The sequence below is a fragment of the Pelodiscus sinensis genome, chromosome 8 (genome assembly GCF_052426305.1).
Source record: "Pelodiscus sinensis isolate ZL-2025 chromosome 8, ASM5242630v1, whole genome shotgun sequence".
Lineage (NCBI taxonomy): Eukaryota > Metazoa > Chordata > Testudines > Trionychidae > Pelodiscus > Pelodiscus sinensis.
The window spans coordinates 69965567-69988677 of NC_143059.1; the positions used below are offsets into that span (position 1 = coordinate 69965567).

The 23111-nt window shown below is 41.4% G+C and overlaps 1 protein-coding gene and 1 long non-coding RNA gene across 4 annotated transcripts in view; one reads left to right on the forward strand and one right to left on the reverse strand.

Moving 5' to 3' along the window:
* Positions 1 to 23111, forward strand: part of CFAP43 (cilia and flagella associated protein 43) — a 91371-nt gene that overhangs the window by 38515 nt on the left and 29745 nt on the right. For 2 of the 3 annotated variants that reach the window (XM_075935526.2, XM_075935528.2), the window contains 10 exons: positions 2321 to 2490; positions 4250 to 4402; positions 4887 to 5017; positions 8846 to 9005; positions 9445 to 9555; positions 17513 to 17590; positions 19877 to 20002; positions 20649 to 20753; positions 22034 to 22150; positions 22505 to 22711. In XM_075935526.2, the coding sequence (XP_075791641.2) occupies positions 2321 to 2490; positions 4250 to 4402; positions 4887 to 5017; positions 8846 to 9005; positions 9445 to 9555; positions 17513 to 17590; positions 19877 to 20002; positions 20649 to 20753; positions 22034 to 22150; positions 22505 to 22711 (1358 nt within the window). The remainder of the gene's footprint in view (positions 1 to 2320; positions 2491 to 4249; positions 4403 to 4886; positions 5018 to 8845; positions 9006 to 9444; positions 9556 to 17512; positions 17591 to 19876; positions 20003 to 20648; positions 20754 to 22033; positions 22151 to 22504; positions 22712 to 23111) is intronic. The other variant, XM_075935527.2, reaches the window with a different exon arrangement.
* Positions 4883 to 22608, reverse strand: LOC142830460 (uncharacterized). The gene is made up of 3 exons (XR_012905729.1): positions 22486 to 22608; positions 5717 to 5840; positions 4883 to 5006 (listed from the first exon to the last, which is right to left on the reverse strand). It is a non-coding gene; the product is annotated as an uncharacterized LOC142830460 (long non-coding RNA).

Sequence of the window (23111 nt, forward strand, 5' to 3'; positions counted from 1 at the left end):
AGGGAGTGTGTGGACGGGGAAGAGGGAGTTATTTTGAAAGAAGAGGAAAGAGGAAAAAGCAAAGGTGCCCTGATGGCCACTCCATCCAGAGTAATCACAGCTTAAATGCGAGATAGAGTCCATTCATTGTGGACACTCTCTTTCGAAAAAGCAGATCACTTTTTCGATGTGCTTGGGCTGTGTGGATGCTCTCTTTTGAAAGAAGATTTTCCAGAAGATCTCTTCCGAAAAAGCTTCTTCCGAAAGAAGCCTGCAGTCTAGACATAGCCTGAGAGGGCCAGAGGCTAGCAGGAGGAGAGGAAGGTGGGAGAGAGAAGTTTATTTCATCAATCCTTCAGTGAATTATGGTGGCTTAATAGAGAACTTGTCAGATGTTAATTCATTAATAAATAATAATGACTGTCTTTCCCATAGAACCATGAGATAAAAGTTCATAGTAAAAAACTCAATCATTTAAAAAAAAATCTTGTATCCTAATTTAAGACTATTACAAAGGAACATGGTGTGAAATAAGGGAACAGCACTGAGGGCAGGAGGGAACTAGGATTTACTTTGTAGGGAGACTTTAGGTTCTCAGCCTTTGTAAATCAGTATAGCCCCATTCACCAGCTGAGCATCTGGCCCTACATTTCTGTAGTCATTGATTTTCAGCAGAGCACATGTTGGGGCATGACATTGAAATGGAAAGTGGTGTTTTGTGGAGTGAGAGAGGTTAGACCTTCAATAAAGTGAGCAATCCCTAAAGAGTTCTCAAAATGTACCCCAGCCTTATTTAATCTATGTGAGCATTTATAAAATGCTCAGCACTGGAAGGTGAGTGATTTTTTTTTTTTTGTAGTTTGGTCATAAATTCATAGGTTTGGAGGTTTTTATGGCCAGAAGGGAGCATTGAAATCATCCATCTGATTTCCTGCATAACACAGGCCATGTATTCGTTTGTGGAATTCAGTATGTGTTCTTGATGTTATAACATTTTTAAAGCAGGTCCCGTTTTTTTCATGTACCATAAACTCCAAGGATTGCATGCAGAATGACAAGACTGATCATTGAGCCCTTGGTTGAATGTACATATGAATAGAAAGATATAGACAATGTAGTGGTGCTCTATCAAGTGCCCTCCACACCCTAGGGCTACGTCTAGATTGCATCCCTTTTTCGTAAAAGGGATGCAAATTAGACGTATCGCAGTTGCTAATGAAGCGGGGATTTAAATCTCCCCCGCTTCATTAGCATAAAAATGGCTGCCGCTTTTTTTCAGCTCGGAGCTTTGCCGGGAAAAAGCGCCAGTCTAGACGCAGATCTTTCGGAAAATAAAGCCTTTTCCGAAAGATCCCTTATCCCTTATTTTAAGAGGAATAAGGGATCTTTCGGAAAAGGCTTTATTTTCCGAAAGATCCGCATCTAGACTGGTGCTTTTTCCCGGCAAAGCTCCGGGCCGAAAAAAAGCGGCAGCCATTTTTATGCAAATGAAGCGGGGGAGATTTAAATCCCCGCTTCATTAGCAATTGCGATACGTCTAATTTGCATCCCTCTTACGAAAAAGGGATGCAATCTAGACGTAGCCTAGGAGTACAGCCTAGTCCTGATATACAGTCACAATCTGCTGTTTAAGTTCTGGAACTCCCTTAGCCAGAGAGTACCAATCATGCCGTATAGTTTGGTGGTTTTGTGGCGTATAAAGTTTATAACATTACAGTCAAAATGGGACTTTTGTGCCACAATGCTGTCATTCAGTTTATGTCTGTACATGAATTTGTTAGCAAAACTATTTTTGGAGGAGGCTTTACTATATAAAGTTGTAAGAAAATGTGGTGGTAGGCTTTTTTATCATGTAAATCTAAATTCTAAAAGGAACTTGTTAGTGCTACACTTTACATAGTTATTTTCACTGAGGCATAAGGGTACTCTGGCCGATATTTTCTTTAAATATCCACTCTTGTAGGTGCCCAATTTTAAACACTGAAAATAGGGCATGATTTTCACAGGTGCTGAACACCTGCAACTTCTATTGACTTCAGCTAGAGTTATGGGTGTTTTCATCTTTTGAAAATCAATCCTTATTATAGGTGGCTCATGTTGGGCAGAGAGAAAATGGAGATGCCCTTGCACAAATCTGGATCTACAGACTTATCCAAAGTCACACAAAGTCAATGGCAAAGCTGAAATCCTGACTCCCCATCCCCTGTGCAAAACACACCCTCTCTACTGAGATTAGCTGGGGCCTGAAAACTTGTGTCTGTTGTTCACAATTCCCATTTTATTTTTAAAGGTGAAATATCTGTTCGAAGACCTGTAATCTCTTTCGCTTTCAATTTTCTAGACAATGAGGAGTGTATTGATGAAAGAGGGCTGATAAAGAACAGTGTCATTCAGAAGCGTCAGTATGACCTAGATTACCCCCTGTCCTCTGCAGTCAGACAGAATGTTGACACTGTGTATGGCTATTGCAACCACGCTCCTTTCATCTGTAAATACTGTCTTGCCGAAAAGGTATTTCTCTGATCATGTGTTTGGGTGGAAGTAAAATATTGTAATCTTGACAACACAAGACATGGGAGGGGCATGAGCACAGCAGCAAATACGTGCAATCTCATCTATCTTTCTCTGACTCCTATAAAATTGAATCATTCTCCACTAGCTTACGGTAGAATAAGTCACCGCCATTTGGTATCTACATGGTGCTCACGCAGTACTCAGCCTCAGAGGTGTGTATCACAGGAATTAGATCAGTATGCCAACACAAAGACCACACTGTTCCTAAAATGGTACAATCCTGCAGAATGGCTGATGCCTGTACTTCAAATACAATTCTTCCTCACGAGCTAGAATTAGACATTAAGCCTCTGAACCCAGGGGTGTCTAGGGAATGTGCTGTTTGCTACATTTCCTTCCAGAGCCAATATGCAGTTTCTGTCTGGCGCAGTCTCGGGTAGTTCTGAATCACTCAATTTCAGATTGCTGTAATATTTATTTGGATCTGTAGAATACATGGAAAGATACATGTCCCAGTCACTGGGTGATTTTTCACATATGTTGAAACATGCAAACAGCTGCCCCACTCCAGAAAATAATCACCCAAATGTGAAAATTTCAGTTCCTTCCTCCACAAAAATGTCCTACTCTCCATAAACACCAACCCTCTGTGCTTCCTTACCAGCCCAAAACCTGGGAAAAGAGACAGACCCTTTTATCTAATATGCCCTGGTGGGGGGAGGGGGAGAACAGCTTCTGCAGGCTGTTGGGCAAGGTGCAGGCGGCTGGCTCCACGCCCCCCACAGGGCGGGGTTGGGGGCAACCAGGCCTCAGTGCTTCCCAGAGTGCAGTGCTGGACCCCTTCCCTCAGCCCTCAGAGTCACCTGGAGCATGTGGTGATTTAATGGGCCTGGGGCTCTGGGCTTCTTTGAATCACAGAGCCCTGGGGCAACTGCCCCTTTCCTCCTCTCCTGTCGGCAGGCCGGTGTCCTAAAGGTCAACAGATTTGTGCTATTTCAGACCAAGTGGAAGTGCAAATCCTCATGGAGAAAGCCTTGTTGGAAGGCTCTTTCCTATTAAGCTGAAGGACCCCCCAGCTCAGTCAGCTCCATTAATTGCAACTCCTAAAACATCTAGGCTATGTCTACATCGGCGGCTTCTTGCGCAAGAACATCTTGCGCAAGGGTTCTTGTGCAAGTAGTCTTGTGCAAGAAAGCGTCCACACTGCCATGTGCGCGCTGTGCTTTTGCACAAGAGCTCCCACAGCAGTGTGGATGCTCTCTTGCACAAGAAAGCTCTGATGGCCATTTTAGCCATAGGGCTTTCTTGCACCAGAAATCCCTGCCAAGCGTCCATACTGCCCTCTTGTGAAAGAGCTCCTGCGCAAGAGGGCTTACACCTGATTAAAAAAAAGTGTAACTCTTGCGCAAGGAGCTCTCTCTTACCATGCCGTACTGTAAATTTCCATGCACAAGAACAGGCGGGCAGCGTGAACAGTCTGCAGATTCTTGCGCAAGAACAGCCATACGTGCGCAAGAAGCCGCGAGTGTAGACATAGCCTTACTGTATCTCCTTCTGAAACTCGAGAGACCGAGATAACATATTACCAGCATAGCCGTGATATGTCCAAGCCCATAGATCTTACAAAAGGCAACATATGAGAAAGATAATCCTACAAGCTATTTGTACCTGCCAGCATTATCATTCAGTTTTATATGGCCAGCTGTTGATTCTTCCATTATCTCAATTGCTGTTTGATATTTTGTTTGGTTTACAGAAAACCTGGAAAGTCGCACCAATTTTTTTATCACAGAAGACGATTCCAAGCAAGCAGTTTGGACAAGGTTTTCTCCATTTGTCACCCAACAGACAGCTGTTGGCGTCGGTGGCTAAGGATGGAGTATTATTTATCCATGATACAGTTACTTTGGTAGGCATCAGTGCATAGGCCTCATTAAATTTATGAAGTGGAGAGTTACTGAATTGATCAGTGTAACGAAAGGAAATGTACAAATTGCTACAGAAAAGTACTTGCTGGACTTAAAGAGAAAAGGAAATTGACTAATCTGATGCTTTTATTTTCAGAGGGTGGGTGGGTGATCATTTGCTGCTTATTTTCTTCTACAGGAAATCTTCTCATAGATCATTTTGCTATGCATCACAGACATCTGAGAAATTAACCCAATGGTTCAGCCCTAGGAGGTTAATCTAGGGCAGGAGTCAAAACTTGGCACAACTTTTACAGCCACACACTCTAATGGTTTTTATGCTCCTTAATGACATTGTGAATAAAGTTTTAGCCTAATGTTAAGGAGCATTAAAACAAGAAAACCTGTTAAAAGAATTTCGTGACATATACCTGTAGAAAATACATATTTTCTCCGGATCTGATACCATTTCTGTAACTTTTTCAGGAAACGGTTGCTCAGGAGCACTGCCATTCTTATCAAGGACATGGGATTAGGTCGTTGGCATTTTCATTGGATGGCCAGTTCATATTAGTCAATGGCATAGATGATGGTACCCTTGTATGCCTGAAATGGAGGTATGTATGAGATTAATTGATTATGACATAAATACTGGTGCCCAACCACACTAATTGCTGCATGCAGTTAAAAGCTTTAGACCATATGTTTTATTATGTGGAAGTTTGTATTATTGTATATCTTCTATACAGATAGCATACCACCCTACAGCAGCAATCTGTGATTACCAAACTTGGGCAGTTAATCAGCTGAAATCACTTGATTGATGAGTCCAGCAATGGCTGCAGTTCAGGTTTATGACTATCTTCAGGAGTTAGTTATATAGGGCATGTAACTGGGTGGCACTCGTTTCTTGCAAGCGCCTTCATGTGGCCGAGTGCATGTGTCTGCTCTCTCTCATTTGAAAAGCCTTTTGGTCACTCAGCCTTCCAGACGCATCACACCCCTGGGGGAAATACAATCCCCTTGTGGGGTACATACTTAACAGGGGCCCATCCTGGTGCCTTCTGCTAGTGTCCCTTTTAGTCTGTTCCCCTTGGAGAGAATGGTGCCTCCCGGGCTTTCCCTAATGGAGACAACTCCTTGCTCTTGGCTCTGGGTTTTATCACAAGTCTCAGCATCAGTTTCAAACTCCTCCGTCAGTTTGTTCCCCATTTAGAGAGAATGGTGCCTCCAGGGTTTCCCCTCCTAGAGACAGCTTTCTTGGTCAGCCAACCTGCCTCATAGTCTGTACTGTTTGAGCTCTCCCATGCACTTACTGCTTTGCAGATTGGCTGGTTCTTCCAGAGCCTCTCTAGCCCCGTGGAGGACTTTATCTATAGCTCTTTCCCTGGGGCAGGGTGTGGCAGGACCTTTCTATCACAGGACACCTTAAGGTTAAAACTGAAAGAAGACAAACACTGATGAATACAAATAATTACAAAGAAAAATGAAGGAAAATGTCCCCCTTTATTGGCTTTAGGCCATTTTAGGCTATTCCAGGGTAAGTCCTAGAAAAGCATTTTCTTTCCCATGGTAGAAACTGCAAACAGATAATGTTGTTTCATAGAAACATAATGATGCTTCTCCTTGTCAGTCACCCGAGAAAGGCCAAGGATTGAATGGGCTTTGGATATTGACACTCTTCCTCTCACATTAGAGGTTGTCCTACCAGATCGTTAAGAATATAAAATCATTAAGTTTATGTATATACACACGTTCCAGTTCCTCTAAATCTTGAACATCTGCATATTCATAGACTCATAGAACATTAGATCTGTAAGGGACCTCGAGAGAGATCATCAAGTCCAGTCCCTGCCCTCATGGCAGGGCCAAGCATTGTCTGTCCTTTGTCTGTTTTCTACACTACAAGATTTCTGGGCAGGAACTGTCATAGTATTTCTGTCCTGTACAGCCATTAATATGCTATTGGACTTAAAAAAATAAATACCAAGAGTCATATCTAGCCGTGCTATATCCATCCTGAGAAGCTCAGTCTCCATATTTCTAAAGCTGACTCCTTAGTCAGCCTTAAAACAAATAAAACTTTCAAGTCACAATAATATAGTTCATTGGTCTTTGGCCATTTCTACAGTGTGACCCCATATCACATCAGAAAAAAGTTTTGGGATCCTCATTCCATCCAGTTATGGAAAAAGGAATGGTAATTGTAACTCATAAATCTTGACCCCTCCCCTGCTTGATAATTTGTGATATAGTTATGTTTACTTAGCTGTTTGACAAATAAGCTTTAGAAGGAGGCATGCAGAAGTGTCAAAAGGTTACAATGAAAGTCACTGGCCTAGTAGATGGAGGGATAGCTATAGACATCTATGCTGATTTATATTGTACATTGACAGTAAGACATTTGACATAGTCCCATTTGACATAGTCTCATAAGCAAACTAGAGAAATCTGTTTTAGAGTAAATTATTGTAAAGTGGGTACACACTTGGTTGAAAGACCATACTCAGTCTAGTTTCTTGTCAAACAGAGATTCTTATCAAGGAGTATACCTCAGATGTCTGTCCTAGCTCTAGTTCTATTCAAAAATTTCATGAATGTGTCTTGAATAAAGGAATGGGGTGTACACTTTAAAAACTTGCAGATGTCACCATGCTGGGAAAAGCTCCAAGCACTTTGGAGGTTAGAATTAGAATTCAAAATTGGAGAATTGGCCTAAAATCAACAAGATGATATTCAGCAGAAACAAGAGCACACAAAGTGCTACACTTCCGAAGGAAAAATTGAAGGAACAAATACAAAATGAGGAATAATTGGCAAGGTGGTAGTACTGCAGAAAATAATCTGGGGGTTACAGTTGATCACAAATTTAATATAAATCAATAGTGTAATGCAAGTTGGGAAAAGGTTGATATCATTTTGCAGCATGTCAACAGTAAGATTGTATGAAAGGCCTGGGAAGCAATTGTCCCTCTCTCCTTTGCACTGATGAGGTGTCAGCGGGAGTACTGTGTCCAGTTTGGAGTGGCAAACTTTAAGAAAGTTGTAGATAATCTATAGAAAGTCCAGAGGAGAGCAACAGAAATGACAAAGGGTTTAGAAAAGGTTAATAAAACTGGGTAAGTTTAGTGTTGAGACAAGACAACAGAGGGTGGACTTTGTAACAGTCTTCAGATATGTAAAGGGCTGTTACAAAGAGAATGGTGGTCAGTTGTTCTCCCTGTCCACTGAAAATAGAACAAGAAGAAATGGGCTTAATTGGCAACAATGGAAATTTAGGTTAGATATTAGTAAACACATTGTAGCCATAAAGATAAGGTTAAGCACTTGAATAGGCTTCCAAGTGAGTTGGGGAAGCCCCATCATTGCAGGGCTTTTAAGAAAAGGTTAAACAAATGCCTGTCAGGGATGGTCTGGGTCTACTTGGTCCTGCTTCAGCACGAGGGGCTGGACTTGATGTTCTCTGCAGGTCCCTTCCAGCTTTAAGACTTGTGCAGGGAGTGGCAGGCATAGTAGCAACACATAGGGATCTCTTTAGGCCACTGAATGTGGGCTCCCTCCCAGCCAGCCCAAGCAGGTCATATGGAAGATGCTCACTGGATCCATATTTACATGGAGTCACATAAGCACCACAGTGGCTCAGCCACAGGGAGAGACCACTATATCTCATGGGAGGTGAAGTCCAGCTGGGGAGCAGAGCCCAGAGCGTGGAATGGTGTTATGAGGGACTTGGAACTACAGATCCCATGAGGTATCACAGAGGCAGAACACAAGAATTAATGTTGACCCACTTGAAACAAAACTTTTCAATTTGTAAATGTTGAAACCTTTCATTTTGATTGAAAACGGCAGAACAAAATGTTTTGATATTTCCAAATAATTATTTTTCAGAATATTTTATCCTGTGAAAAATTTCAATAGTTTGATCGTTAGTCCTACTTCAGAGTTAAAACAGATACTGAAATGCCTGTACAGGCAGTCCCCGGGTTATGTACAAGATAGGGACTGTAGGTTTGTTCTTAAGTTGAATTTGTATGTAAGTCGGAACTGGTACATATTGTAGGGGAAACTCTAGCCAAACATTTCTCCAGAGCTCAGTTTTATTCTCCCACACCTCACTTCCCTCAGTCCTTTATTCTCAAGCTGAGGTGTCTGCTGAGAAAAGCCGCTCCGCGTCTCCCTGGGCTGCTGGGGGTGGCGCTAGCTTCACGTCTCCCTGGTCTGCTGGGGGCAAGCAGCTAGTGCATGGTTGCCTCACCCCGTTTGTAAGTAGGGATCCGATGTAAGTCGGATCCATGTAACCCGGGGACTGCCTGTACTGGGATTCCCTATGGAACAGAAACTCCATGCTTATATTAGCTTAATATATTGTAATAAACGTTTTTAAATTCTTCAGCCTTTCCCACAATACACAGAAAAACATGTCAGTTCCCCCTTTTTTCCAGCAGGACTGGAGACAGTGACATTAAAGAAGCTACTGATTATTGGCATCTCATTCTCACCGTTCTGAACAATTCAATTTACAGTGAAAATATTGTTTTAAAGTCCATGGAGGAGTGGAACATTGCTACACAGTTCAAAGTGGAATCACTCTCGGAATCTCAGGTCTTAAACTTTTTAATAATTTGAAACAAAAAATTCTTATCTTAAAAAGAGTGGCGAGAAAAAGATTTGATAATTCTTGAGAAGAAATTTAATCCCTTATTACAAATTTATAAAATGTATTGTATCCTGGCACCATGCCCTGCCTCTGGGAGAGTTTCTAGGTGAAAGGGGGAAATTTTATGGATTTATTAACGTCAGACTTATTTTTATTGCAATGGTGTAATTCGTACATATGCATGGTAGCAAGGGTTTGCAGGTTCACCCCAACACAGCAGTTGCCAAAGAGATGATATTTTTTTCTTGTTTTCCCTGAATATTCATATTTGAAGCAGTTTTTATAAAAGGTGTGACTAAAAGATTGAGAGGGATATGAATTGTTGGAACTAGGCATTGTGGATATAAATCTGTGTAAATATCTGTCTTAAAATTTTAATTTCAGGAAATGCTCCAGAAGAAACCAAGTTTGGAGATGCAAATTGAAGAGAGCTACCTCAGCATGAATGTAGTCACTACTGATGACATTACCTGGATGAACCAGAAAGTACAGAAGGTATTGTTACAGGGCAGGCATCAACCAGGGCCAAAATATTCAAAAATGACTGGTGAGTTTGGGTGCCTCACATTTTGGGGCCTAGTTTTCAGAGAGTGGATACTCAGCACTTTCTGGAAATCAGGTGCCTTAAAGGTGTGGAAAGTTGGGCCCCTTCAGTCACTAATCACTTTTGAAAATCTTGGCCCAGGATTGTAAGTTCTTTGGGACAGGGACTATTTCTTTGTGATATGTTTGAATAGTTGTTGCACAGTAGGGTTTCTACACATTACAGCAGTAAAAATAATAAAAAATAGGACTCTATGACAACTGGAACCATTAGGCAGCAAGCTGATTATGCCAAAGCCTAGAAAGATTTCCTAAAAATATGACTCAGAAACTTGCACAGATGGATCAGCATCAGAAACCATGCAAATGAGCTTTCTTCTCATGAGCCATCAGACCGAATTTCACTGCCTTGTTAAATCAATACTTAGGATTGTGAGATAAATCTGAAAGATGTGTGGATGTTCCAGACTAGTGTTGGAATAATAGTCCTGTGAAAAGGAAGGATCCTGTTTTAAGGAGGCAGAAATGCCTTGTAGGGCTCTAGGTGGGAAGAGAGGAGATACAGAACTGTGTGACCTTGGCAACTGCTGATTTTATTGTTAGTGTGTATATTTTTCAAACACACAGATATGTGGCTGGTGAATGGTCCTTGTGTAAGCTAGAGCTCTGTGTGCCATCTGCTTTCAGATGATGGGAGGGGAGAAAGCAAAGGAAATGACTGACAGATATGATTGTCTTCCTGGGTGATCTCAGGAAAGAGCATTGTTCCTCATAGGATTGACTTTCAGATTACGGAGTCTATCTCACGTCAGGCTCATACCCATCCAGTTGCCATTAATAGCAGTTGGGCTGTGGAAAGTTGTGAATCCACTTTGGAGAAGAGGAAGGAGGAAGCAAATTTCAGAGTCACTGAAATGCAGAGGAATTGTAACATTTCCTGTTTGCAAAACTGTAGACTCCAGCTGGCCACCATAGCTTCCAGAATGGGTATGATATGTTAATTCACTTCATGTTTTAATTACCCCAGAGGAAAATTTGTTTCCTTTAGAATCCACTGGTACAAGACGAGGTTATGCTAAAAGGACTTTGTTCTAAAAACTTTGATTATTAGATTTGATTAGATGCTCCTGTGCCTTCTGACAACTGAGGCAGCCCATGTTTCCACCTCTGTATGACAATCCCCTGTTTCTTGCTGCATCATAAGCTGTTTCCATGGCGTTGGCAACCTTCTGAATAGTTTTCCATGTCATCTGTTGTCTTCCTCCTTTCCATCTTCTACCAGGTAGTATCTAGACACAGACTTGTCTAGGAATATTTTTTGACATCTGTATGACGTCTCCCAACTTCTTCAGTCTTCTTTCTCAAATAATTTTCTCTACAGTCTGCTGACCTGTCCTTTGTAACATATCACTGTTGATTACTTTATTTTACCACGGTACGCCACATATTCTCCGCAGATGTCTCTGATGGAATGTGCTAAGTGTCCTGTTGTGAGTTTCTAGCATTTGGAAGTTTCAGAAGCACACAAAAATGTGGGTTTCACGAGTGACATTATATCACTTTATTTTGGTTCTTGTGTGAATCTCCTTATTTTTCCAAGTATTTGCCAGTCGTGAAAAAGTTCCACTTATCTTCCCACTTCTTGCATCTACCTCTTTCAGGAGTTGCCCACCAGTACTGATTGTGCCTGCAAGATATACATCCTTGTTAACTATGCCGTACTTTTCACTATCAATCACATACACACCATCATTGCTGACTCCTCATTTAGCAATCAGGACTTCAACAGTCTTTTAGCTGATTCTTAATCCTACTTTGGCAGACCCACATTTGACATTAATGATAGTCTTTTTCATGGCAGTGTCAGCAAAGTTTAGATCTTGAAGTTTTACTTTATTTCACATAACTCCTCTATCTTCCTTTGAGGATGCTCTTTTTATCACATAATCTGTAATAATGTAAAAGAGAAAGGATGATAAAATGTAGTGCTGCTGTACTTCAGAGACAATATGAAGCCAACTATCCTTTCACAGTACGGTATTTTGAACCTTTATAGAGCATCATGGTTGGTGGCCCTATCTTTCTAGGAAGCCAATATTGTCTTAAGATCTTCCAAAGTGACTCTCTATGAATGTAGTCAAAAGTTTTGGTGAAATCTATAAAATTCAAAACTAATCTTCTCTGGTAAACAAGCCCTTTCTGAATCAGTCATTTCTGGATAGAGATGTGATCTAGACATGATCTTTTTGGTTTGCTATTTTACAATTTTTCATTTGATTATGTTCACTACAGAACACTTTCCTACATACTAACAGTAGTGTTATTCCTCCCCAACTGCCACACACCACTTATTGGTAAGTTACAGGTCACACCTTTCTCTCAGTCCCCTGGATAGAACTATTTTCTCTCAACCTATATCAGAAAGATTTTGCATTTCATGCAGTACCACATCCTCCCTGGCTTAAAGCATTTCAGAAGTTGTCTTATTTTGAGCAATCACTTTACCATTTTTCAGCTGCCTAATTGCTTCCTTTATTTCTGCTTCTGGAATTTCTAGCAGTAGCATATTCAATTCTTCACCAGCTTTGTGTTCGTTTATTAGTATTGTTGGGTCTGGCTGGTTAAGTATTTCATGGAAATGTTTTCACCATCATTCATTTTGTTTTACTTCTATTGTTAACAATCTTTCATCTTTTGATTTTATTGTACCGCTGTGACTCTGCGATCGTGATGACAAATTGCCTACACATCTGAAATAGTTTCTTAGTCATCTCTCACTGATGCTTCAGCTTCTCTCACTTTTTTATCAGGCTATTCTTTCTTATCTATGAAACATATGTTTTTCCATCTTTATCTTTCTTTACATATACCCATTGTAATGTACATTGTTCTTCTTGTCATGTTCCTTGTACTTTCCTCTTTTTTAAGCCTTTTCTTTCCTCAGCCAGTTTCCAGGTACCTGACATTTTCCACTCTTCTCTCATTGATCCTCTTGGTCCAAATGAAGTTTTGTTAGTTTCCCAGAAAACATCTTTAAACTGAGCCTATTGTCCCTGTATATCATCATTCATTAGCCACTACTCATGCAATCCCCTTAAGGCCTGGATTTTAAACATCTCCTTGATTTTGGGATCAAACCTCTTCACATCAAAAACCATCTCTCTTTTCTTCCTAGCTTGTCTTTTAGCTTTAGCCTAACTGTATAGATGAAAAGATAGTAGTAACTTCTTACATCAGCACAAGCCCGCCCACAGGGAGGGCAAAGGGGGCAACTACCCCAAAGCCTGATGCTTCAAAAAGGCCTAGGGCTCCCGACCGCTGCTTCTACAACCCCAGAGCCTTTAAATTGCTGCCAGAGCACTGTGGGGTGGAGGGGCACACTACAGTCTGGGCGGCACCCCTTCCACCTGAGACCACACCCCTTCCAGGAGCACAGGGCCAACCCCTTTACTTTGCCCAAGGGACAGGTGAGGCTGTCGTCTCCCCAAATCAAATATCCAGCCATGATTTTCTGTGCTGCCTGTTGATGGCAGTGTGATCCAATTGTGTCTCAGTTATTTCATCATTTGACTTTAGTGTTAGTTTGTGTTTTCTGTGACGAGGGAAAAGTATCCCTCAATGTACAGATTATACATGCTGCACAGTTTAAGGAATCTTTTGCCGTTGTCTCTCTGCCCCTTAATTCCAGGTTTTAAATGGGGGTCACTTTACCCATAACTTGAATAACATCAGACGCATAAGCCTGGTTTAGCAAGTCTTGCAATTTGTTGTAGAATATCTTTTCCTTGTCCATCATGATCATGGTAGGTGCTTGTAGCAGGCTCAACTCACCATGCTGTGCCTCCTGCTAGTTACGCTGAGAATTAGCTCGGTTTATGGAGTGTGCCACATTCTGGCCATATCTTGCCCATTTTCTCTTCTGCTGTCCGGTGGGAATCCATCCTCTGGCTCTGGACCCACATCACTCTCTGGGCTGTGGTGTCCTCTTCAGGACGCTGCCCTTTAGCAGTGCACACCACTCTGTTCTTGTCCCTTCCAGGGATGTATCAGCAGTCCACAATCAGTACACAAGCCACTGAGGCCAACTGCAGCCCCAAAGTCTAGCCCCTTGCCTAAGGCAAAAACATCAATTGTAAAGGTCACACTCTGTGGTGGTTAGGTGCAGTGCAAGAAGGAAGGGGGGGGGGACCTTGACCCACCCACTACTAGTCAGTTTGGAGATTATGGATTTTTGGAATCCAGTTGACAATGAATGAATTTGAATGGAAGTATGGCTTAAATGACTGCTTCTTGGAGCAGCTGGTACAGGAACCCACAAGGGGAGAGGCAATTCTCGATTTAGTCCTGGGCGGAGCACAGGATCAGGTCCAGGAGATAACCGTTACAGGACCGCTTGGAAATAGTGACCATAATATAATAACATTTAACATTCCTGTGGTGGGAAGAACACCTCAGCAGTCCAGCACCCTGGCATTTAATTTCAAAAAGGGGAATTACACAAAAATGAGGAGGTTAGTTAAACAGAAATTAAAAGGCACAATGACTAGAGCCAAATCCCTGCAAGCTGCATGGAAACTTTTCAAAGACACCATAATAGAGGCCCAACTTAAATGTATACCCCAAATTAAAAAACATAGCATGTAAAGAAGCAATGAGGGACAAAAAGGTATCTTTTAAGAAGTGGAAGTCCAATCCTAGTGAGATAAATAGAAAGGAACATAAACACTGTCAAATCAAGTGTAAAAATGTAATAAGGAAAGCAAAAAAAGATTTTGAGGAACAGCTAGCCAAAAACTCAAAAAGAAATAACAAAATGTTTTTAAGTACATTGGAAGCAGGAAGCCTGCTAAAAAACCTGTGGGTCCCCTAGATGATTGAGATATAAAAGACGCAATCAAGCACGATAAAGCCATTGAGGAGAAATGAAATGATTTCTTTGCTTCAGTCTTCATGGCTGAGGATGTTAAGAAGCTTCCCAAATCTGCACCGTCCTTTGTGGGTGATGAATCTGAGGAACTGTCCCGGATTGAAGTGTCATTAGAGGAGGTTTTGGAACAAATAGAAAAACTTAATGTTAACAAATCTCCGGAACCGGATGGCATTCATCCAAGGGTTCTAAAAGAACTCAAATGGGAAATTGCTGAACTATTATCTGTGGTTTGTAATCTATCCTTTAAATTGGCTTCCGTACCTAATGACTGGAAGGTAGCCAACGTGACACCAATATTTAAAAAGGGCTCCAGAGGCGATCCTGGCAATTACAAACCGGTAAGTCTAACTTCAGTACCGGACAAATTAGTCGAAACAATAGTAAAGAATAAAATTGTGAGGCATGTAGAAGAACATAATTTGTTGGACAAAAGTCAACATGGTTTCTGTAAAGGGAAATCATGTCTTACTAATCTATTAGAGTTCTTTGAAGGGGTTAACAAATATGCAGACAAGGGGAATCCTGTAGATATAGTATACTTAGATTTTCAGAAAGCCTTTGACAAGGTCCCTCTCCAAAGGCTCTTGTGTAAATTACAACTCCTAAAGCAGGCTGGAAGGAACCTGCACATACCCAGCCAATCAGAGAGAGGTTTATAGGGAGCCAATCGAAGGGTGGCTGGCTGGGGCAGCCCTGTTTATAAGGAGCTGCTCAGCAGAGCAGAGAGCAGTTGGGTCCTGACCAGCGAAGGGGAAGGACTGGTTCCCTTGAAGAAGCACCTTAGGTGGAGCAATCCTGGACAGGCTCAGGAGAGAGGGGCTCCAGCCTGATGCCTGCCAGGCTGTGGGTCTTGATACAAGGCCTGAGAAGATGCAAAGGTCATGGGGAAGTAGCCCAGGGCATATTGTGGGCAGTTAAGGGAAGTGAAGAAAGGTAGGACGAGGCTTCCGGCAGAGGGTCCCTATGCTACGTTCCTCTGCTAGGGTCAGCCAGCTTTAACCCTTCACTTATCACAGTGGGGCAGCCACCCCACTACAGAGTGTATCACTGGATGAAAGTTATTTTTGCATGTTTGTAATACAGCATGCTCGTACAGCTTGTGAATTCACTGGTGTAAGCTTGTGTTGCCTTTTTGTTGAGTATTCATACTCTATATCAATGTCCTCTTGTTTTAAATAGAGCACTGTGATACCCTCTGAATAGAGTCTTCCACATCCCGTCTATCTCGTTTTGCTCACTTCAGGAATTCTAATATAAAACTGAGTCATTTCTCTGACTACTTGACTCAATTTGCTGCTGCCCTCCATGAGTCTTACACTCCAGAACCCAGTTCCAGTTTTAATTTTAACTGTTCACATCTCTTGTTTCAAGTGACAAAGTCTCTCCTGGGTTGGGTCCACCAACTTCATACTTCCATTCAAACTCATTCATTGTCAACTGGATTCCAAAAATCCATAATCTCCAAACTGACTAGTTAAGATAGATGTTTGTATTTGGATTGCTTCAATATCTAGTGGGTTTTGTACATGAAGAGGTAGTTGGCCTGACTCACAGCCATCGGTCTATGGCTACTCATTCAATATATTCTGAACACCCCGTCCTATGTATAAAGTTCCCTGAGAGATGAATCTGGTGGGTTAAAAATCTTTGCTGATGTGAGCAATTTGTTAATTTCAAGGGGCGTTCTCCTGTAAGTTAGGATGATTCTGGGAATAAGCACTACGAAATTGAATCCAACAAGATGATTTGATGTTGTTTATTGCTTGCAGTCAATAATTAATCCTGTTTGTGGGAAGGGGTGACTGGGTACCTGGATGGACCACACTGCTGATGCCACACTCAGGGCAGCCAGTCCAAAAAACTGGTGGTGTATTCTCTAATTAGATTCACCAAGCCAGTAACAAAACAGGTTCTGTTATACCACACGGGTCACCAAGAAACCAAATACAATTCCCTTTAAGCATTCCAGAACTTGACTTCCATCCGGACAGGCAAGTCTACTGTAGTAAGGGGTTACTGAAAACCTGGTTCACAAGACCCTAAGGACCAGAAACTGACCCCAGGTCAATATGGGTCTCAGACCTTACCCAATAATCATGCTGATACCAATTCTTTAGTACCTAAAACTAAAAGTTGTAATAATAAAAGGAAAAGAAAAGCGTTGCAAGTGGTTAAAAGAGCCATCTACATACAAATATGTGTAAAATTCTTAGATCAGTTTCATAGCAGAGGTGGTGAGGCTGTTGATTTTTAAAAGTGTTTGTTGCATTGATTTAAAAGGTTATAGTCCAATAGGCAGTAGCAGCATCTATGCAAGTTCTTACTTAAACAGACCTGAGATGGTGGGATCATGCCCAGAGCTATCCTTTATAGCTCACTAGCAAGCTGGATTGTTACAGCAGGATTGTTGCTTTGAAGCTAATCTTCCATTTCCTACATACATGCAGTTAAATTAATTGCTTTCATTCACATAAAACAATTAGCCAGTACTTCATTAGGCTGAAAACAATGTAAATAATGTTATTAGTTTCCTGCAGCGTTTTAAATATTTGATCTTAAAGCTAAGTGAACCATGCTAGTATAATACAATGCAATTAAGACAGGAAAGGGAATTACCACCGTCACACTAATCTGGTTACATTGTTAAACTTCTAACAAGATCTAGGTAAATATAGATAGATAAACTTAGCATCTGCCCTTTGATTCTCGAACAGAAATGGTACAAATTCCAGTCACTTAACAAGCCTTTGATAATTATCTGTAAGGCACGACTTTGTTTACCATTGCAGTTCTCATTTGATAGGGCCTTAATGGCTGCTTACAGGTCGCCTGTCTTGCTGATTGTTAATCCTTCAGCATTACAGGGGGGATTATGTGATTTATTTCTCCAATAGATAATATTCTGTTTAGCTATTTCATTTCTTTTCTTGTTCTCCTCGTCTCCTTTCTTCCTTCAATCGTGTATTTATTGCACCCCAGGCCGTCAAAGAAGAGGTCAAGAAATTTGCTGACAAGAAAAAAGAGCTGAAAAAAGGAATTAAAACGCTGCGTAAAATGGTGAGTGTTTGAGACTGTTCATAAATTGCTTCCAGGGAAACTAGTTCTATCTGCCACTTTTAGTTTGCTTTTCTGAGTATTAGAATAGCACCTCCAAGCTCTAGGCTCCATTGGGCTTTGCCACAAGTCCTGAGCAGGCTCTGAGCACTGTACTCGAAGCATACCAGGATCCAGACTTGAGTTCCCCTTTCAATTCAAAAGTTGTGCCAACCCTATAACTAGTGTAGATTACTTCCCCTAGTGCATTCACCCCTGCATGTCCTCTCACTGCACACATGCAGGGCCAACTGTCCCCTCCATGCTGCTGTCTGTAAGGCAGAGCCTCACTAGCTGGCTTTAGTTTGATTTGAGTGTACATGTCACTGCCCCTCTGCTCTGCTCTGCTCTGCTCTGCCTGACTTCTCAGGCTGTGAAGAGTACGGGTGCTAAAATAAAAATGAATCCAGCAAACAAAGGCCCATCTGGCAGATTGACGCCTGGCTCCTCTGAAGAGCCCTGCACTCTCAACACTTATTGTACATAGGAGTCAAGGTCACTGGAAATTCAGCACCTGGCAAGATTGGTCCGGAAACAATCACCCTGAGATTTTTGGACTGTGGGTGGCCCAGCATCACAGGCCCTGATTCAGCAAAGCGCTGCAAGCGAGGAGTGAGATTCCCAGCTTGAAGAGACACACACACTATTTCTGATCAAGATAGCATGCTAACAGTAGAGGGTAGCCCTGGCAGCACAAGCAGCTGGAAGAGCTAACTGCCCTGAACATGTATCCACCAGAGACCTTAGTCCTTCCTGACATACCTGCTGCTATGACTACACTTTTTAACATGCGAGCTAGATGAAGAGTGTATTTCTCCTCCCGCTGGGATGGGTAGGAATGGCGTCCCTAGCCTCTGTTTGACTGGAAGTGGGTGATAGGAGAGGGATCACTTGATGATTTCCTGTTGTGTTCCCTCCCTGTGGGGCATCTGGCATTGGCCACTGTCAGCAGACAGGATACTGGGCTAGATGGACCCAGTATGGCCGTTCTTATGGGAACTGCACCCCAACTGCAAAGTGTAGACATGCCTGCAGGGCCGGGATTCAGGAAAGCACCTGATCACATGCTGAACTTAATTTGAAGTTAAAGCACAACTTTGACTTCACAGGGATTTAAATGCATGTTAAGTCTAAGTACAGATTTACATGCCTTTTCTGAATTGGGGTGCTTCACTGCCTCGGGGCCCAGGTGAAAATAACTTACATTTCTTATAGGTTCTATTATATTCTCCACTCCCCAAGGGGGGTGGCTTAGTATAGGGAGCTGGGGGGTGCGATAGGACAGTAAGAAATGTAAGTGTGGTGGTGGGATGCTAGAGGCTTAGTGCAGGGGGTAGGGTTGGGTGTGGGGGGGCTTAAAGCAGGGGGTGGGGATGTGGGGGTGCAGGAGCCAGGGTTGGGGTGTGGGGAGGGCCCAGGGCAAGGGGTTGGGACTGCATGAGGATGCGTGAGGGAGCAGGAGTCAGGATTGGGGCCTAAGTGCTTTGCTGAAAGGGGTGGATTTAAGCAAGTGCTTAAAGTTAAGCATGACCTAAAGTGCAATTTTACAGGCCTTGGAATTCAGTGGATAAGTGCTGGACAGGGAAATGGGAAATCTGGGTACTGTTCCTAGCTCTGCCACTGACCTGTTCCTTGACCTTGAGCAAGTAACTACACAGCTGTGGCTTATCCCCCTGTGTGCACAATGCAAATAATTCAGGGTCAAGATTTGCAAAAGAGTTTTACTTGTAGAATAGGTTAAATTTTGGGTCTGTCACCTCTGACAATCTCTTTTTAAAAATGCCTGCTGTCAAATAAAAATCTATATTATTAATATTTATTATTAACGTACATTATTTTCACTATACAAAAAATAAAGCTGCTCCCTCTTAAAAAATACGAACTCCTACTCACGTTATGAGAGGTATTCAAGTTACGTGAATTAAGACAATCATACAAAAATGCAAATGAATTTTCTTTTAAGTGCTCATAGTCAGAATACTGAGTGTGCAATACAATAAATAATCATTAAGGAAACCCAGACACTAATTTCAAATGAGGAAGAAAAATATTTATGTAGATACAAACCCCTATGTGTATATATAACCCTCTTCAGCTGAGATCTTGAAATCTACATAGCAGTAGTTAAAAGTCTGATAATATATAGAATAGCTTTTATCCGTTCTATTAATGTGCTAGAAAACAGAATTCCTTCAGTTTATGTACAGATGAATTCACTTTTTCTCTTTGTACTTTTTGAATACAATTCAGATTCAGGTAATGATGTATGAAAATGAGCAGTCACCTGAGAATGAGAGATTGGACCAGCAGGAATTCAACCTGGACATCGAAGAACAGGAAAGGCTGCATGTGGAGAGTGAACAAGAAGTGGCCAGGGTATGATAGAATGGTGTAAAATTTTCAAAATGACAGGAATGGAAGGGAGAAGGGATTAGACAGGAGCAAAGGAGAAAAAGCGCAAAAAGGAGAAAATCCAAGCAGAAAAGTTTGTAAGGTGTTAAATTAAGAGCTGCACAAATGTGTTTGCCCAACTGTAAATAAATAAATAGAATGACAAAAGATCTCCTGGAAATGAACGGATCAGGTTGGTTCTTTAAAAATATTCATCAGTGTAATATAGGACAAGAGTTCTGATGAAGAAGTATCACACAGCAGCTGTATCTTTTCATCCTTATTTTTCATTGTATAAAATATAATTATTTCAAGTTTTCAGTTTGCTAGTTTCCACAGACAGATCAAAACTGTCATGTAGTCAGAACTGCAATTTGTCTAGAAAATCTGGTCTGTGCCAAGAACTATGGAGTTCTAATCCCTGACATTCCCCCAGAAACCTTGGGCACATTTCTTAACCCCCTGCCATTTTCATCTGTAAAATGTTAAATATTTGTGGCGTGCTTTGCAGATTCAAATTGCTACAGTACAAAGTGCTGTGTTCTAGCAATGCAGAACATCTGTGATGTCCACTTGAGGAACCCATTGAAAATTACTTTATTTCCTTCCTCCCCTCCCCAAATCCTGAAAGATAAGGAAGGAAATTGAGATGGATAATCTAGCCAACTGCTATCTGCGTGACATCATCAAAAAGGAATGCTGGGACTCCATGTCCATAAAAGGTCGTGCTATTAAGGTATCTTTTACTGTTAATTTATTTCACACCTTTCCCTTGTAGTTTGGGATGGAGGCTAAGTATGCAGGAAGCTTACCACAATTTGGGTTTGCAAAGCATGTAGGAAAGAACTTGCTGCTTCCCAAAGCAAATACAATTAGAGCTGGGTGAATATTTTTGGTAGCCAGAAAACAAAAAAAATCAGGAAAAATACCCAGTTGGGTTTTTTAAAAGTTTGGAATTGGTCAGCAAAGTCTGTTGTGAGCCAGCTTCAGATAACAGCTAGGTGTATATTCCCCCAGCCCCAGCTAGTACACCTGACTGGGATGTGGGTGGCCCAGGTTTGACTCCCCAGCAGGAATCTGAACCCAGAGCTCCCTCTTGCTATATGAATGGGATATATGGGGTGGGTTGCTCTGTCTCTCTTATTGAATCTGTTCCACTTTGTATAAAAGCTTAAATATTCATTGGGCCAAAAAGAATGACTGTATAGTGATTATTCATCAGTGAGGTGGGAGATGTGTTTTCAGATTGAATCTGGTTATACAGTTCTAATGATGTACTGGAAATAATATTTAATCTATTTTCATATACAGAAGAAATTACTTTTACTCCTTGTTCTGTTTTAATTCAGACTGTATAAATCAACTGTAATCTGTTCACTCTTTTTTTCCTAAAGGTTGCTGAAAAAATTTTCTCAGACAAAATTATCAGGTACAATTTGCAGATAATTTTGAGTCATCCATTTTTCAGTGAATAAACATACAATCCCTCCAATTGTTTCCCCAAGAGATTGGAGAACTGTGAAGTTCTTAGTTGGAGGAACAATGGATGATAATTTGCAAACAAGCAACCTTGAAATTCCACTTTGTTACAAGAATTCCTTTATGCAGCTTCCTAGAACAAGGAGCTTCTGAAAGAGATTAGCATTTACTATGGCTAATTGCTCTTGTATTATTATTTGTAAATTTTTGCTAGAAACACAGAGAAAGAGAAATCCCACTGCAGCTAAGCCTGGAAACTAAACAGAATGATTACTGGACAGTGATCCAGTAAAAAAGTAAGGAGCAAATGGTCAGGTTCCTGAATTGTTTTACATTTTTTTTTATTTTGAAGATATTTAAAGCAACTGTTTTTCACTTCAAAGACCCTCCAATTTTGTATTGCTCCTGAATACTCGTCTACTTTATACATAGCAATAAAGCTAAGTACCTGTTTACCAACTAGCTGGAAAACAGCTGAACTGAATGGTGTTTTAACTGGGGAAATTTTATTTGTGTCTTTTTTTCTCATTTTACAAGTGCTTCCATACGCCCTATGCGGTGATGAATTACCCAATGAAAGAACGTAGTAAAGAAGAATTGGAAGTCTTGGAAAGGGTCCTGCAGTTAAAGAAGATTGAGTCAGCTGATCTTAAGGTACAATCACTTCCCCCTGCCCAAAAGTAGGAAGAGATGTTAACTCAGGGCCTTCTGCAAGACCACCGTGATTATGCTTAAACAGGCAGATGTTTGTTTCTAAGCTCTAAGCAAATAAAATGCAAAAGAAACAAACATTAAATCCATTGTTTATTTTATGACAAAAATATATTTCATGTTAAACATTTTGTCTTGATAATAGAAGTAAGGTCACTGTAGAATTGTACCTCTTAAACTGAATACTTTTAGGAATTCAATTAGCTATAAATGGACGGACTAAGGTACCATTTCTACACAGAGGATTCTGAGATCATTTATATAGTTGATCAACTTACTGTGGTTTTGGATGTTCAGATTCGGAAGGAGATTGTTGAGATTCAGGCTGTACCTCCCAAGGAGGAAGGAGAGAAGGTAGAAGAAGAAGCTGTGACTGATGAGTGTACAGCCTGTTCCTTGATCGGGAGCCTGAGTTCTCAGTATGGGGGAGACACATCCATCTTATACCACCAAATGGACCTACACACCAGGGAGGAGAAGATTAACCAAGTCATATTACTACAGGTGACCTCTTCATACCTTTCTGTTTTTGCATTGTTACTACCACAAGTACAGGTTCTCAGCACTCAGAGTTGTTGGTAGGTTCTCTCTCAGCAATATGCTCTTCTGCTGAATGAAAGACAGCTTTCTTTGTTTTTCCAGCTCATTAGTCCATCCTTATTTAAATCCCTAGACATCTCTCAAGTATCAGAGGGGTAGCCGTGTTAGTCTGAATCTGCAAAAGCGACGAGGAGTCCTGTGGCACCTTATAGACTAACTGAAGCGTAGGAGCATAAGCTTTCGTGGGCAAAGACCCACTTTGTCAGATGCGTCAGTTGCATCTGACGAAGTGGGTCTTTGCCCACGAAAGCTTATGCTCCTACGCTTCAGTTAGTCTATAAGGTGCCACAGAACTCCTCGTCGC